The sequence below is a fragment of the Xyrauchen texanus genome, chromosome 46, assembly GCF_025860055.1.
Source record: "Xyrauchen texanus isolate HMW12.3.18 chromosome 46, RBS_HiC_50CHRs, whole genome shotgun sequence".
NCBI classification, from domain to species: Eukaryota; Metazoa; Chordata; class Actinopteri; order Cypriniformes; family Catostomidae; genus Xyrauchen; species Xyrauchen texanus.
Window position 1 is genome coordinate 21,904,820 of NC_068321.1, and position 18,541 is coordinate 21,923,360.

The 18,541-nt window shown below is 37.1% G+C and overlaps 1 protein-coding gene across 2 annotated transcripts in view; it reads left to right on the forward strand.

The window, feature by feature from the left end:
• Positions 1-18,541, forward strand: part of LOC127638592 (furin-like) — a 125,649-nt gene that overhangs the window by 78,711 nt on the left and 28,397 nt on the right. For both annotated transcript variants that reach the window (XM_052120172.1, XM_052120171.1), the window contains exons 4-6: positions 2,314-2,409; positions 5,390-5,518; positions 7,689-7,765. In XM_052120172.1, coding sequence (XP_051976132.1) covers positions 2,314-2,409; positions 5,390-5,518; positions 7,689-7,765 — 302 coding nt within the window. The remainder of the gene's footprint in view (positions 1-2,313; positions 2,410-5,389; positions 5,519-7,688; positions 7,766-18,541) is intronic.

Below are 18,541 nucleotides of genomic sequence, written 5' to 3' on the forward strand. Positions count from 1 at the left end.
TCATTTTGTAACTATTTTTCTTGCCAGTGTGTCAAAATTTTTAAGAGGTCACACTGGTGTGACTACAAATTTGGCCATCTCTCTCTTATCTTTTGGTTATGAGAAATATCAAAATGCAAACACTCCAAAAGCAGAACGAAACGCTATGTGCTACCTGGATCAATTGTCAGCACGACTCAATGGACAGAGCAGCGCGAGCGCAGAGCAGGTGCGTTTACATGCGGATCGGTCTCAAGCTGTCAACCGTGCAGCGGTTTATCGTAAATATTGCTATGAGAAGTGCAGGATGGGTCGTAGAATTCAGCACTGAATTATTTGTTGAAAACCTCTATGAAAACCCTAAATTTGTCTGTGATTTAGCTAGTTTAAAATCATATTAAAAGGCCCCAAAATTCTAAACTGCTTTGGCGAGAAAAACAGGAAAAAACACGTATTCCCACTGTCAGAATATTTACATTTTTCCCAATATAAATTAGGTGTTCAAATTTTACAGATTACTGTTGTTAATATCAGTAAATTTACATCTGCATCCCAACTGCTTTACTGTTGAGTGGTCATTTCAATTGGACAAAATGTGCAATATTATTGGTAAACATACTTACTGTATGTGTACAATATTGTAATAATATCACCATTATTATTAGATTATGTCCTTATTTTTATTTTATAGTCCCAACTTCTACAACCCACCCCAAAACACACACACAAACACACATCCACTCACATCAGTGCAACTAAATTTTGTGCTGATGCCACCATATGCACAGCTTGGTGGCACCAGTGCTACCCCTTTCACATGTTTGTCTGGAGCCCTGATTGAAGCATATACAATTTTTTTCTGGTCATAATAGGTGTTTTGATTTTCTTGTGTTTAACAGCACACACTCACAGAAACAATCACAAATACTCACAGCATTTACTTACTCAGCACCTATCCTCCTATCCATTAACCAAGACATGGTTTATTTTCTTCCTCCTGACTCCAAAAACAAAAAATGATAACCTCCATGCATGTTATTATGTTAACATAGCTTTTGCACTCCACTCTAGTCTTAAAGTGTCACTTTGAAGAAATAGGATTCCTCTAACCTAATATCTGAGGGACGCTTGATGAAAACTCTGGGAAATTGATAGACTTGGCCTGTTTCTTTTAAGAAAATAAGAGAGTTTAAGTTAGAGGAAGAGAAACAGGAGTGAGAAAAAGAGGAGAGGAACTGTTTATTCGGTTGGCTCTAAAATGAATCCAGTAAAGGAGATCCCCCTGGAATTTTCCAGGCCCTGGTTAGATTTCATCTTTTGCTCTAGGTTAGTGCAAATGCTGATGTCAGTGTTGCTGTTTTGTTTCTGATGCTTTTCGTTCATGTCCATCTCATGTCAAACAAAATAAAATGTGTAGACAGTATGGCTAAGTTAAATCATCATTCAAATCATTGATTTAATTATCATACACAACCTACACAAAGCCCCCATCTCGTAGCAAGAACAGCTTTCAGATTCCCCCTTTCTTTTGGCCACAAATTATTTTCCCATAGACATTTTAATTCCCCATTTTGAACAAAGTTGTTATTATTTCAAATAAATGCTTATCCGAGGCCTGATGCCACACCCAATGTATCTGTTTCATGCTTTGGAAAACTTTGGAGAGAAAAGTTGTCTGTCTCTTTCTTTGGAGAAGTTTGGAGAAGTGTCTGTCTATTTTTTTGGAGAAGTGTCTGTCTCTTGCTTTGGAGAAGTTTGGAGAAGTGTCTGTCTCTTTCTTTGGAGAAGTTTGGAGAAGTGTCTGTCTCTTTGGAAAGGGTTATTATACATTTGTATTGTTATGGAGAATGTTGTGTTTACAATGCTCGTTAAAGTGAACTGCACCGTGGACGAACCACATTCAGCGAACTTCCTGATGTAGTCTGAATTCTATTTTGTTTTTCTCATTTCATGGCATTTTTGTATTTGTTTACAATTTCCTTATTTGAAAGGCAATATGGGATTTGAATATAACATGCATAATTATCACGTTTTTTTCAAATAATTGAAAATAAGTAAATTAATCACTATCAGACAATTATATAATTGCAATAAATTGTATACACAAACATATACACACCAACTAAATGAAACATGCAAAAACACACTCAAATACAGAGCTAAATGAACCACTATATAACACGGCAGATTGAATTGAACAGTGCGGATAAGTGTGAAATGTGGATATTTTTAGCATAAAGATATCCATGTGGAGGGGCTATGCACAGTGACAGATTAGTGTGATTTACAAGGTTATACGTGTTTAACATGAAATGCCTGTGGGTGTATTTGCAGGTAATTTGGGCCGAGCAGCAGATTGCCAAGCAAAGACACAAGAGAGACGTTCACATTGAACCAACAGATCCAAAATTCCCTCAGCAGTGGTACCTGGTATGTAAAAAAGCTTTTGTGTGAGTGTTTATTTTGTGGTTGAACTTCACACTTTGGTATGCAAAATGTCTTAATTGCTTCTACAGTGGAGAGACTTCTTGCCTTGATCTGTAAGATTTGACATTTTCTCAGATTCTTTCACAGACAACTCTAAATCCCCATGTCACACAGACAGCTCACTTAAAAATGTTTTATGTGTGTGTGTACAGGTTTTGCTATACTTGTGAGTGCCACATTTTTTAAAATGTCCTTACAAGTATAGTAAAATACTAGAGAACCCATTTGTGAGACCATTTTAGCTGGTCCTCACTTGTAAAAAAGGCTCATAAATCACCATTCTAAATGTCATTCTAAATGACTTTCTTTCCTCTGCAGAACACAAAAAGAGACATTTTGAAGGCTTTCAAGAATGAAAAAAGATGCAAAAGTATCAAAAAGTAGTCCTTGAAACCTGTGCATCATACTCCAGGTATTCTAAAGGCATACAATATGTTTTAGAAAGAAACATAACATTTGTAATTGTAATTCAGTGAAAATCTTAACATATCTAGCTTTCTCTAGTAATGCTCAAACTTGTACACACACATCTAAAGCAAAGTGAGCTAATGTATTGATGGCCACATACACCATTAGAGAAGAGACATTATATTAACCTTTGCCACGTCTTTTTAAATTGTTTATTAAGTGATAACAGATCCAGAATAAGACTGAGTTATTGAGTTTATACAAAGCTTAATAATATAATTAAAAATAATGTGTGCACTGTGTAGGTGCATGTGTGAACTTATTATACAGATACAGTATACAGTATGTGCTTGTCTGTGTTTTCACATGTTTGTTTGTGTGTATTGCTGATTTTTAAACTCTGCTGTGTAGTCAATGCATGAGCCTGAAGTCCAAAACATATTAATATGTAAATCGAACGAACAAAGAGCATTGTGGGTTGTGAATGACAACACAAACGCGAGAACTGCCTTTCTGCATCAGCGTGCTAATCTGTTAAAGTCTCCACTTTTCCACATCTCCTTTTAAACCACATCTGTATACATGTCTGTGTCAAAGAATACACACACACACACTCTTCATGCTTAGAGATTGTATCCCCGTTGACAAGGGATTGAATGCTTTTTAAGTTGTTTTCTCTGAAGGAGAAGCACAGAAATGCCAGCAATTTCATTCTTTCTGTTTATTCTTATGATTTTCTTCTTTGTCAGGGGAGAGAAGGTTGTGAAAAGGGGCAGTTATCCAAAGACATGCCAATTTAAGTTCTCCATTGTGTTACTGCACCCAATTTCCACATTTACATTTTATGGTCGTCTTTTTCACATTGAAGGAAAGATTTAGCTGTGATGTTATAGCAGATGGTGTTAAACATAAAGGAAATTGTGAGGAAATGAAAGAGCGGTAAAGAAATACAGTTTCGTCGCTGAAGGAAAAGGCGATCGTTCTGCTGCCAATCTGCCATCTGGGAGGAAAAACTGTGCGACTGTGTGAGCAGTCAGATTTTATTAGTACTAGATCCTGCGGCAGGGCTTTCCTCAGTGACAAGTGTCAAATATAAATGTGTGTGTTTTGCCTATTGCCCTACTGGGAGGTCTCGATCGATTTGTGTGTGACTCGGTTAATTAACCCCCCCAAGATGGCTCAGGAGCCTCATGTTCCAGACACTGTCCTAGGCTGCGCACAGGGCTGGGAGGGTTTCTTTTGAAATGTATTCCACTACAGATTACATGCTGTAAAATGACATTTTTAACGTATTTCAGTTAGATTACTCAAGGTCAGCAACGTATTATAAATACTTTGGATTACTTCTTCCAGCACTGGTAGATTTTTTCACTTGTTTTGACTAATAAACTCTGCCAGTACAGTAAGACAAAATACACATGTTAAAAATTCTCTGCCAAACCTAAATATCTTATGCAGTGTTGTTTCTAAAACAAGATTAATCAAATTGATCTTGTTTTAAGGATTTTTAGATAATTTTACAGGAAAGCAATACAAAATTATTATCAGGAATACGATTTTTACCCTTATATCAAAGGTCGTACTAGAAAAAAGAAATTATGATCCAACATTCATTTTCTTGATTAAAAAAAAAAGTGATCGTGTCTGATAACATGTGCATGTAAAATGGCTAGAAATAGCATTTTAGCTTAGCATAAAGCTGCCAATTTACACAAGGTTTATTTCTATTTCTTCTGCTCCAAACTTACTTCAAACTTACTTCTCTGTCTGCTCGTATGAATGTAACACATCATAAGAAAATGTTTCACCGCTGTTCAAATGCACTTTGTATCGCATCATTTATATGTATAAATGTATTCCATTTGAAAGGACTAAATATTAAATGAAACAAATGACAATAAAATGCAAAGTAATCTCTTCAGTAATCAAAATACTTTTTGAATGTAACTGTATTCTAAATAGCAACTATTTAAATTGTAACTGTAGTGGAATACTGTGGCATGGGGGGCGTGGTTGTGTGTCGGTCTGAGGGAGAAAGAGAGCGGTAAGGCTTGTCACCTGGTTTGTAATTATCTCTCTCTCCCGCTCTCGACACTTGGCGTCCCTTTTAAATGTCTCTCTCCGTATCACTACAACAAGACACAGGTGTTAGAGATAATTACAAACCAGGTGACAAGCCTTACCGCTCTCTCTCTCTCCCGCAGACCGACACAAAACCACGCCTCCCATGCCACATAATACAATTACTTGTATTTTGTATTTTAAATACGTAATGCTGTTAACATGTATTCTGTTACTCCCCAACCCTGGCTGCGCATCTGTGCCACTCACAAGAGCTTCACGAGTCACATTTGCCTTACCCTGCATCAGGGGGTGTCTCTTTATAAAAGTACTTAAGAATCATTTCCTGTTTTTCCTGACCTTTATGGAAGATACCTTACCTAGAACCAGTGATCTTGCTGGTAAAAACCTGTTTAATGGATTTTGTAAAGAAAATCTTATGTTTTCCTTGTAGTATAACCCTAGTCATGGAGATCTGAATGTGAAGGAGGCATGGTCTCAGGGCTTCACAGGAAGAGGAGTGGTCGTGACAATCCTGGATGACGGCATTGAGAAAGATCACCCTGATCTTGCAAGAAACTATGTGAGCAATCCCCTGTTAACCCTTGAAAAAGTTATGTATATTTTGAGTTCAATACAAGTTAAGCTCAATCAACAGCATTTGCGGCATAATGTTGATGAACACAAAAAACATTATTTTGACTCACTCCTCATTCATTGAAAAAACACTTAGAATAAGGCCCTAACAGACAAAGTGAATGGGGCCATAAACATTCAAATACACATTGTTTGAAAAATATAGCCACAAGACATACATTATACAATTTTACATGGTTTTATTGTGATGAAATTGCTTACTAACCTTATCTGTGTGGAGTTATATTTAATATCATGGTCACTTTGGATAAAATCTGTCTGTAAGTAATGGTCGTTAACATCAAGCTGAAAAAAAGGACATTATAACATAAATGCACCATAAAAGTAGTCCATATGACTCGTGCATTTTATTCAAAGTCTCTCGAAAATATACAATATTTTGGTGAATAGCAAAAGACTTAATATAATGTACAGTGTGCAGTGAAGTCAAGACATGATGCTGCATTATCAAATCATGAGTTTATGTTAAAGTATATGAGTAGTTAGTAATGGTGTGCCCCTTCAAGTAAAGTCATGTGTTTTGAAATGCTTCACGTTAATCTTTTTGTCATATCATTCCAAATATTTGTTCATACTTTCTTGCTTCTGTTGAACACAAAATTAGAAATGTACTGAAGAATGTTCTTGTCATTGGTTCCATGCAAGAAGGAAGTGTTGCAGTTAAACTCCAGTTGTTTTTGATGGAACTTTAATGATGAATGACATACACAAGGAATTGAGATCTGTTCTTTTAGACATATTTAAGGCATTTTTGATGAATGACCATATGTGCATCAGCCATGCTTTTCTATGATTCAAAAATATTTAAATTATGCAGACAGAATATAGGTTAGAGAAAATAATTAGGGCTATACAATCTCAATAAAATAAAAGTAGTATTTTCTTTTTAAACACCAATTTCATGTTAGTTAATTTTTATGTAATATGAAATGAAACATAAAAGGGCAAAATTAAATGTTGTGTGTGAACTTCATTAATTAAAACAAATATCTTTTTAAAGAAATATGGCATGCAAGTAAACTATATTGAATTAAATCTCTTTTAATTCATATACAGACTCAAAGGAAACCTGAAACTTACCTGTAAAGATGTACAAGACACTTTTAGATGATTTATATTGTGCTTTTCGTCTCTCCCTGTATGTCAGTGCTAATAGGCTAATGTTAGTACATAAAACGTTCAAATAACAAAATACATTTAATATTGCACATAACATGATGTGTGTGACCCCGACTTTAAAAATGAATTTGGTCTAACAAAACAACCAATATTTTTGGATTAAATATGCTAGTATTACAGAGAAGCATGGCAAACAGCTAACACCAACAGTAGAGTGTGCCACTTATAAGTGCCCCACCAGAAACAGGTGAGGCACATCGCTGTTTACACCTGGTCACTTAAATGCGTCTCCTGTTACCACTTGTTTTTTGGGGGGATTTGGAGGGGAGGGTCTCTGTTTCATGACGACATCAGTCACTATGTCAGAGTGTTACTGGGTGATATTAAAGTACAACAAAGTCCGAAAAGACAAAGAAAGCGTGAAAAAAACGGCACGCTGTTTCTCCCAGATGTGGTTGAAATTTAATCTAAGCCCAAATGCAACATGTCAAGCAGAATTATCCATTATTTTAGTAGATTATCTGTATTAAAGGAGCTAGGTGTTTGTGCATGTCATCTGTGACATATCAGATATCAGACACACTAAAGAAGATCCGTGAAACTCTCGTGATTGTGTATGTATCCGCTTTTTAAATATTCCGATCGGATGGTTATTTCCTTGTAAAGCCGTTTGTAACCAGCAAAGTTTAAACTCTTGTTTAGTGTAGCGGTTAATTGACAGGTGAGGGGTGGCACTTCAGTGCAGCTGGGGCACATGCAGGAGGGAACATTCATATGTGATTTCTGTGATCCGAACACAAAACGTTTTAAACCCCATTTAGACCTGTATTTATGGCTGACCACATGTGATCCGAAGCTCATCTTAGATGTTGTGTATCCAAGCGGGGATACCGTTCTATATAATTCCAGTGACAGTACAGAATTGATGACTGAGGGAAATCTGATCCCTCTGACTGATTTTGTATGGTTGTTTTAAGGATCCTTATGCAAGTTATGATGTGAATGACAGAGATCCAGACCCTCAGCCCAGATATACACAGCTGAATGATAACAGGTAAGAAACTCTCTCTCTCTCTCTCTCTCTCTCTCTCTCTCAGTACATCCACAGCAGGGTTGCCAGATCTGTTGGGTTGCAACAAACATGGCATATTGCAGCAGCTTTTTGGTTGTACATTTTTAGAGGTTCTTACAGGTGCACAATCATGGGAGCCAACTTCTGACGTTCTATGAACTTTTATATTGTATACTCTGAGTGTGTTTCAAAACCTAGTGATCTGCTTACCTAGAGACAGGGTTTCCACAATCATGAAAGGCATGGAAATATCATGAAATTTCAAAAGGCTTTGAAGTCAAGAAAATCATGATCATTTTTTCAGCTAATTTTTCTTGTAGGTATGCTCAGCTCTAAAACATTTGTTAGTGCATCTCTATAAAATGTATTGTGTTTAAACGCCTATGACATGCATGGATGGCTCTTAAATAAATTTGAGAGGAAATCTCATAACTGCACAATGTTCAGACATGCCGTCAGTTTTCCCACAGTGACAGCTTCCTCCCACTGTTTTTCTTTTTAGCGCTCTCTTGTCTCTTTTTTTAAATCTGTCGGTCCATCATGTTGCAGTAATCAGTCGACTGCGGCAGCATGTTAGAAATTAGCCGATCAGTGGCCCTCTTTCTTTATCTCTCTATCTTTTGTTCACCACAGCTCTTTACATTTTGTGCACCATTATGTTTGAAGAGCATTTTTAAAGGATCATTGTGTATTGGATGTATTTAGATACATAGGAAAAGAATATCACAAGTGAGATCTCTTTAATATCTCAATTGTTTCTCCTAGACAGCAATGTGTTTAAATGGAGAGCAAATAGAGGCTTTTGCTTCAATCTTATGAGATTTGTCTCCTGAGAAACAGACCCCAATAATCTCGCATATGCATGCCCCTCTAGAGTTTCAGAATCTCAACAGTGTCTCTGTGACTAGGAGGAGAGTGTGGCCGGGCTGTGATGGAGCACGGCTGGCGCTGAATCAGCTGATCAGCGGTAGAGCGAGATAAGGGGCGGCCGGAGATGCTGGTTCGAGAGAGAGACACGCGGCGGTATTGCATGTGTGTCTGTTTATGTTTGTTTAAGATCATTGTTTAAGTTAATTTATGCATTAAAAGTTTATGTTGATTGTTCTGCTGGTTCCGGCCTCCTCCTCGCTCAACCTATACCTGTTACAGTCTCAAACTGTGCTCACATTTGTCAACATATCAAATTCTGCAAGTCAGGGATTTCAATATGGATTTCAAATATTTTTCATCAACATATTCCAAGACCAAATTATCAGAGCTATTCTATCCACATTCAATTTTATAGTTCTATACTCTTGCTCTATTTAACAATTATCAAATTTAACAACAAAGTTGATTCTCAAATGAAACATGACTGAAAGCTCCATTGAGTCTCCTGAGCTATGAAAGTGCAAACTTTCTGGGTACTTCTGAGTTTCACTAGCTACAATCTATCAGTCTTTTGCCTCGTCACTACTTGCTCCTGTCTTCCTCTCTCTCTTTTCTCCTCATCTCCCTCCGTAAATCAGCTGAGATTAAATTCACTTCAAAGATGATTGGATGTTTACTTGTTTGTCTTTGAAATACTCTCTTCTACTCATGGCTGCTTATTGATTGCATGAAGTTCAACCCTAATAGAAGGAGAGCCATCTTATCCCTTTAACCCTTGGACCGCTTTCTCGTCCCTCCACCCTGAAATCTGCCAGCAGCCCATGGCTGTGCTTCTAGATTGTCAAGGGGATTTGCTTCAAATCTCTTGCACTCTGGGCTTCTTGCCAGAAACTTTTCTCTCTGTTACTTTCTCTCGGTTTTATTCTGGTAAAAATCTTGAAGCAGAACAATGGCTAGGACTCCAAATTCGGTACCTCATCAGAACAGTGCAGCTTGCAAACTTCCATAAGCAAATCTTCTTAACGAATCTGTTAACATTGCCACAGTCCTGTCTGAGTGCATTACTTAGCTGCAATTTGTGTGGAAGTTACTGTCTTTACTCCTGCTAAAACCCACTGCAGCTACTTAAAGTGTGACAGCCATTCTTTGGCAATAGTGGAGCCGTATCAAGCAATCGCAACGCTCTTAGTGCCCAGATGCATGCATATTACACTCAGTCAGTGGTGTGAAAAAATGGAAGGGAATACATCCACCCTGTTCTGCCACACCTCAGTAAACAGGAAGTGCGGCACATTTTGAACACTTCTACGGTCAAGACCATTATCATGAACTGAATCAGTTTTAATCCATGAAATGAGAGGCAAAATGCTTGTCAGCGTCAATAGCCAGAAACGACGAGACAGGCCAAGAGGGCTTAATTGAGGACAGATTACATCAGAGGGATTTATTAATAATATAGTAATAAACGTTATGGATGTGCAGCAAAATGATAGGTTGTATTTATAAATAAAAGTCAGACCGAGAAACCGGCTCCTGTTATGAAAATCGCTTGTTTTGCTTTGAGTCTTATGTAAAATATTATCTTTAAATGAATTGGAGCCTTAGTTATTGAGTGAAGCATATGGTTGAGTCATGAAACATTTTCACTGGGATTAAATGAGAGATGGTACCAGTGTTCACAAGTTATCTTTAAAACCTTTTAAAGACAAAATGCTATTTTTTTTTATAGCTGTGTTTCTGAGCACATTTAACAAGTCATGTTAAAAAAAATTCACACACTGACTAGTTTTTTTAATCTGTCTACTAACAATGTTCAATAGTGTATGTAAACGCATCACAGGAGATTTGTTATAATGTTGCATTTTTGTAATGGATTTTCATAGTTTAATCATAAAAGCCTTGGTGTGGGACAAGGCTTAACAATAAAATCTACAAAAAAAAATACATTTTAATGTGATCTTCGTAAAACAAAAAGAAAAACGTTAAAATCTGTTAGTTTTAATAAAAACATGAAATTGCCTGAAGTTGAAGAAACGCCCATATATACTGCATTTATTGATGTGACATGCTTCAGTGTCCACACTAAGAGTAATTGTTGGTTTCATGGCTTTTATGCAAGGATGGCTACCAGTGCTTTCAAAAGCAGAGGCTTTTCATTGTTTTGTCATGAAGACTGAGGAGTAGTACGGCTTTTAGACCACTTGTTTGTTTTTTCAGTAAAAGCTTTCAGACTGGTGCTGTATCTTCACTTGAATCTCATTATAAAAGAAGTCATGTCACAATTGGTCTCCATCAAGCTCAGATTGAAATTGGATCCCTTTGCACCTTAAAAGTGCTGTACGTGATTTAAACTATTCTGGAATTTCCACAAACTGAGCTGTTGGATTAGCCACGCCCCCCTCTTTTCAAAACTCCAAAGATAACAAATGAGCTTTATTGAGACCGACAACAAGCAGAAGCGGTTGTAAAACAAAACAACAGCAGCAAAATAGCGACCTCAACTGACTACTGTTATGTACAACATGGCATAAAAATGGCATGAAGCCTCCATAATTGCTGCAACTACAATACTATGAGAACACACAAAATGATTGACAGGAAGAAAGCGTCAGAGACATTTTTGTTTGCTGTTTACAGAGTCTAGTACTTGACCAGTGAGATATCTCATGACACCCAATTCATTAATATCTTTCAGAGAGTATAATTTTTTTCATACCTTTCCATGAAAAAAATCGCTTACAGCACCTTTAAGCTTTGATCCTGAATCAGCTTCCAGAGCTCAGAACTTTTTTCTTTTTTCTTTTTATTAATTTTTTTTTTAATCTTCAAATGTGTCTCAGATGTTTCTTCTTTAATTTGTTAGGGTAATTAAAAATGGGAACACAACAGATCATGTAAAATCAATACATTTTGACTTTTGAAATTTGATAATTTTACCTTTGATTGAAGAATTGTCAAATCTGAGCGCATTTGATGACTGTTGAGATCTCTTATTATTTTTCTGAGGACCTAAATCTAAATGAAGGAGACACAAGCAAGTTTCAGTTTGCTCTCGCCATTTGCTCTTTTGCATTTGCACACCATCATCTCTTTCTCAGAAATATTAAGAGAAATGTCAAAATTTTAGATTTTTCTTTCCTATGGGAAATCACCAGGTGCTTAAAATGATACACTGATCCAGAAACAGTTGCAGATATGTGATGCATTCTCAGAACCTAACACCAAGAGACATCAGATGTATCTACAGAGAAAGACGGAAGCAAACACAAAGATGCAGAGAGATAGTTTCCTGTTTAGAAGGGCATCTTTAGATGATTTTTTGAATTCAGTTCTTTCACACGTCCTTAACTTTTTCTTTGTTCCTAAGTATAGGTACCTAATATCTGCAAAATGCTGCTTATGCAGGCAGCACAGGAGAGCTAAAAGCTCTGTTTATTTCAGCAACATGGTGCTAGTGTTATATTGATTCATCTGCTAAAGAGGTTTAGAGGAGGACAGTTAATGTCTTTGTTTTCTTGGCTACAGTTATATACTGTACACCTGCCTTAATCAGAACCCACATAATCAGGATTCAAGTTTTTTTATACTAATGTTCTCTAGGTCTGGTTCATTTTAGATGCCACTCTCTGCCAATGACGATTGGACAGTAAAGTGCTCATTCAAATTCAAATAGAAGTAGCAGAAATTGTTTGGCATCACTCATAGATTGAGAGCTGGAATGACTCTAATGTTCTCTCTCTCTCTCACTTTAACTTTGTGCATTGGCTGAGTGGCATATTTGCTGGTGTGGAGAAAGTTCAAACAGTTTGAGCTTGCTTTTTCATATGGACTGTTTTGGGGGGTTTGCTGTTGAAACAATGCCTACAAATACAGTAGATGCACTGTTTTTTACTGTGCACAATTAATCAATGCAATTTATTACATATAAAGTGTTTAGACTTTCATCAAATTGTAGTAACCACCATTGAAACCAATTTTTTATTTTCATCTGACGTCATCTTGCTCCATGGGTAGGCAAAACAATCTTAACAAATAGTGTGTAACAGTCTTTAAATACCATTCTTTCCATAGGTCAAATAGATTTTTAACAATAGCTTATAAACGCCATGAGCTCCAAGGTTGTTAATCAATGATATGTGTTTCTGCTGAAGCCATCAGTCCACATTATTTCAACTGTATTTGTTTTAACTCCATGTTGAATAGTGGAATACTTGGTGAAGAAATAACCTACCTACACCTGCCAGCCTGCCTTTTCAGCACTGTCTGCCCTCTGGAATCACTTTAGAGTTTCTGGAAATCAGCCCTATACCATCCACAGCATCACACCAGCCCAAAGAGAGAAGACAATTGATGCTAGAATCTAACCAAGGCTTTGACTTCAGGCTAGGGACAGTGGTTCTGAGTTCTGGAGTGTGCCATGTTTTTTTCAGTAGAAGTGTCAAAGTGTTGGCAAAGGTTTTTCCCACCACGTCCAACTCCCTCTTATTTCTCATGCCATTATATGGGATTCTGTCTCTCTATATTACACTCTCTTCCTCTTTACCTCATCCTCTTTCTCCCTATTCCCTTCACATTCAGGTCATGTGGGATTCTGAAGCACTGCCCGAGGGCTGAGTTTAGCTGGCTGGAAAACACACTAATCCTTTTTAGAGCTCTACTTAATCCAAGCCTATTGAAGGGAGGAATAGAGATGCTACTGTACACTACAACACACATGGACCGATTCCACCACTCTACCCAACAGCACACAGTACACAGACTAACCACGAGTTTTCAAGGGCACCTCATGCCTCTGAGCAAGGGAATTGTAAATGCATGAATCAGGGAATTGAAGGGAACATAAAACAGGGCAAATAGAGGACTGAAAACAAAGAGACGGACGGAATTAGAACATGTATCCATTCCGCCTCTGGTTTCTGAAGTTTTAGAGAGTGACTAACTAAAAGTAGTGACTGTAAATTTGATTAGCATGACAGTAGCTCAGCTGGTTTTTACATTTTTTAAAAGCTAGGAGTGGTGTAGTTTGACAAAATGCTACATTGCTGTTTTTACATTACATTGTAATCAGGGTTTGAAAATAACACCCGCCAAATGCGGGTAAAAGTCGGCAGTGGCGGGTAGCTCTGTCACTTTTAATATCCACTTTGGCGGGTGACATTTTCAAGGATTTTCCTGCATTGAAAATTCTGTGAATGTTGGGCTACTCGGAGCCGAAGAAAATTGAATTGTATTCATCTTGTGTTCAGCGCCTTATAAGTGCTAAATCTGCCTCTCATAACTTACTCTAAAGATGACTTTGATCATTAGTCCTGTGTCCTGCTAAACGAATATAATTATTGTTCAAATAAAATGCAATGCAATTACAGTCTCCAGTTATCTTTATCAGTCTTTGTGAGGCGGGGGACTTTGGCTAGTGAAAATTCAGATTTAAGCTAGCATCATATCCAACACTTTATTTTAGGAAAGGAAATGTCAGTGAAGAAATTTACTCATTCCACATGGTTAAGTTTAGGGTTTGGGTAAGGGGTTAGACTTCATGGTTTGGTTAGGTTTGAGTTTGGGATTAAACATTGGAAATATCATGAATTGTTTTATTTTTTCCTCGAGCCAACTGTACAATTTCTTACAATTTTGCCATCTCACACTAATTAATATGACTTGTCATGAGAGTGGGTTGGTTAATATGTTTTATTTTAGCAAAATGTTCTTTCAGATGGTGCAATTAAATTAAATGGTAAAAAAAAAAATGTATCAGAAAAGGCGTAAACTGAAAAAAATTTGCTGGATTTGCTTAAAAATATAGTGCATAATATTTGCATCCCACTTTTTAAACAAATTCCACTAGGAAATGTAGGCAATGTTACCTAAAGAACATAGCTGGCTATGGCCAAATTAATGAGCTTCCATTCAAACATGTTTACTTAAAATACTGTGCCACGCCAGCTAATACATTTAAGGTTTATAGTTGTAGACCTGCCAGGACTATAATTATATGACCCTATCTTGTTAGAACAAAATATAAATAGTATAATTGTAACGGACATAAGCAACATGTATGGCTAGTTTACATTTTAGATTCATGACGAGACAATTTTCATCCACTGCAACCCTGCTACATATTGCAACAGTATTATACTTATAATGTGACACTTTCTTACAAACCAACTTACATGTTGATATCAGGGTGTCTCCTTGAGGAAAACCAAAAATGATAATTCCATCTCAAACTCATTTGACTTTCTTCAGGGGAACACAAACAAAGATTTCTGATGGATATATGATGTGTGTTTGTCCACATAATGGAAGTCGGTGAGGTTAAAAACATTCAAGATCCATAAAGGCAGCATCAATGTAATCCATATGACTTGAGTGGAAACTTTGGTTTGTGTTCCACAGAAGACAGAAAGTCATACGAGTTTGAGAAGCCATAAGAGGTGAGAAGGCCAAATGACAAGAAAATTGGCATCTTTGGGTGAACTAATAAAATAATTTGATTAAGATGAAAAGTGAACATAAACCAACACTCAGCTAATGTAAGCTGGTTTCACTTTAAGACGAAGGGGTTCAATGAGACATTTGCATGGAAACATGTAGAAAAGTGATTTACTTGGAATTACCTGAGTTTCTGCTGCGTGAGTGACGCCTGAGCAGCAGTTGAAGATTAATGGTCTCTCCGGTAAAAATTCAGCGGGAATTCTTCACCACTGCCCAACAATTAGAAAGCACAACATTTTCCCATGAAAAAAGTATGATGTAAGCGCCACATACAGAATATTAATTATAGTCATTGACAACCACAACAGTGAAACTCATTACAGAGACCGAAATTTACACTTCACATGATATTGATGTATGTATTTATTCATGTCGTCTCAAACTCTAACTGAACGCTAAAGCTGTAGATGCAATTGATGAAGCTGAATATAAAACAACACTCAGAAAATGTTAGGAGGAGTCGTAGTTGAAGGCCCTGAGCAGTGGTTGAAGATGAAGAGTATCTGTCTGGTGAAAAAATGAGCAGTTTGTGTTCGTTCGACTGTGAAGATGTACACATCTAATCAGCCTCATGCAGACAAACGTTTAATATACCGTAGATTTGCAAACTAAACATAACGTAATGTAAGTTAACAACTTCTTTAAGACAATAGAAACTTGAATACACCGAACATTTATAGCAACAACAAAACAAAGAAAAAACCTCTACTGATTTCACACTATGTTTAAAGTAATTTACCTTTGAATATTTTGGTAAAATCCAAAATCCAAATTGGCAGCCAGCCCCAAATATGCTTGCTTAAAATTCAATCACATTCTGCATCATGTGGTTTCCCATGGACTCTTAAAGAATTAGGCTGGGTTTACTAAACTTCAGATTATTTTCACTTCACTCAAAATAATTATCAAAGTAATTATTCATCTTTAAAATATGAGTAGCTTGGCATGCCACACTTTCAAAGTTCTGAGGCTTCCCCAATGCTTACTGACAGTGATGGAAGAAGAGAACCTGGACTTCAGCTAATTTTCACTCTTTACTCTGCTTCTCCCCAGTGGGCTTAGACTGATCGTGGTTTTCTCCACAGGGAAGTTTAGAAGAGATTGCTGGTCATTTTTCACCTAGAGTAGATGTCAGACAGGGAGAGAAGTAGAGAGATAGTAATCCAGTCCACCATGCTGTTTATCCTTCTTAGATGTGAGCAGATGCATCTGAAAACTATTTTCTGGGCCACTTTTGCCTTTAAGTTCATCGTGACGAAGGTTGATTCAAAAGCAGTTGACAGGGAGAGGCAAACCATCAGCTGGAGGCAGATACGCTCCAGCTCTTTTACCATTGCTCCCTTGAGCAAAGTACTTCACAGATTTCCCAGCAGGGCTGTCACTTCATACTGCCTGACACAGTGTAAAATGGCTTATTTCTAATTAACTATATCCATTCAATCTGCCTCCGGGATATTCTGTCTATTGATGTGAATGTCCTTAAATTTACATTTTTGGGTGAACTATCCCTTTAAAGAAACGTTATGAATATAGGCCATTCATAGTGTCAGGTCTGTTTGACATTGATTTGCAGCCAAGCATTTAACATGTTGCCACCTCCGTCCCTTTACGTGTTTATGGTTGAAGCATCTTTACTGCAGTTTTATTTAAGTAAATAGACAAGGATGCAAGTTATTGCATCACCTGTCAGCACACTTCAATACCTTTCCAACAAGCCATCATCTTGGCATGAGTTTTTGAGGTTGTTTTCAAGTGCAATGGCTTGTCAGCTTTATTATGACTCATGGCACTTTAAAAAATATAGAGACCACAGATACCAGAATCAGTGCTTTTGCACCTCGCCGAGCTGTGAAAGGTAAATTAAGTGAACACAGCGACTCTGTAGAAAAAGCATTCTCTACTTGGTGGGAGCTCTAATCATTTGAAAAAAGGTTGCACTTGATAAAGCCTAAAAAAATGTATCTGGTCACAAGGTGTCGAATAAGTAAAATCTGATTGTGAAACAAGACACGTGGATTGCTGCTGGATTCAGATGTGCATTCAGCTGCAGAGTAATGTGCAGGACTGAGTCACCATTCATTTCTATTGTGGCTGAATGGCTCTAGGTGCCAGCAATTGGAGCCACCGGGCTTGCATTCCCACATATTTTAAACAACAAACACTTACTTTTCAGAACTGACAGGCACAGGCTGTGCTGTCCACACTGGAGTAAATGATAGTTTGACAGCTTTTATACTCGAATGGCTGCCATTGGATCGACCTTGATGGGTTTCATGCCTTCAGAATGAGTGGCCTTTCTTTTTTCCTTTATTGTCAGAGGTACTGTTTATGTTTGGAAAGCAAGGTAGCAGTCTCATTCAGTAGCTTCTATTAAAACTTACTGTGTAAAAGAACGGACCTTAGCCTTGACAGTGCCAAGACTCCATAATGATACCCATTAAGCCCTTGAGTTCAGGAGATGGCCACTGATCTGTCTTTCTGATTGCTTGTGGGTGTCTTTCAAAGTTCGGGACGGGAATATGCAAATAGAAGCATTATGCATCAGACCTCTTCGAGAGTGCTTTTCAAAGAACAGTTTTAATATAGACATACACTCAAACTAATGAGTCACTTTGGTGATCTAGAATAAATGTCCACCTTCCAATAAAATGTTTTCCAAAATCCACCCATAAATTAAAATTCTGTTGTCATTTACCTTATGTTGTTTCAAACCCATATGACTCGTATGACTTAAGCTAAATGTAAGAATCAGTCACTTTAACTGCATATATTTTTCCCATACAATAATGTTTTGTCTCTAAATTCATTCCCCTGGGCACCACAGCTAAAATATATTTAATCCAAAGAACAATATACTGTATAAAAACTGTATTGTTTATTCATGAGTTGTTTCCAAATATCGACCATTTATCATAATAACTGTCACCTCGTAAAAATGGAAGAACAAAACAATGAAAATGATGTTTTATTGCAAATGATGGGTTTACATCCTCAGCGTGAAATGATTTTGTTGCAATTCATACATTTTAACTCTAATAAATGTGTAGTTGCATTGGTTTAATGATGTTTACTGCAAGGAAAGGATAAATTGGATCACCTACCTGGCAGACTAACTGGCGAATGTGCTTGTTAACACAAAAAAAGCTTTAATCTCATTCAAAGCTTGAGAGAAATAGACCCTGATTAATGCATCAGAATGATAGACACGCATTTCTCTTCTTTAAAGAATTTCACCCTAAAGGTATGTAATTCCATACACCCTGTAGGAAAAACTGTGGAGAGAAATAAATTCAGACTCAATTGCGGTGCGTTTTGAATTACTGGTACACAGCAGGTTCCAGCGGAAGGGCAAGAGTGTTTGTTCGTCAAATAATCAGAAATGGAACTTATCAA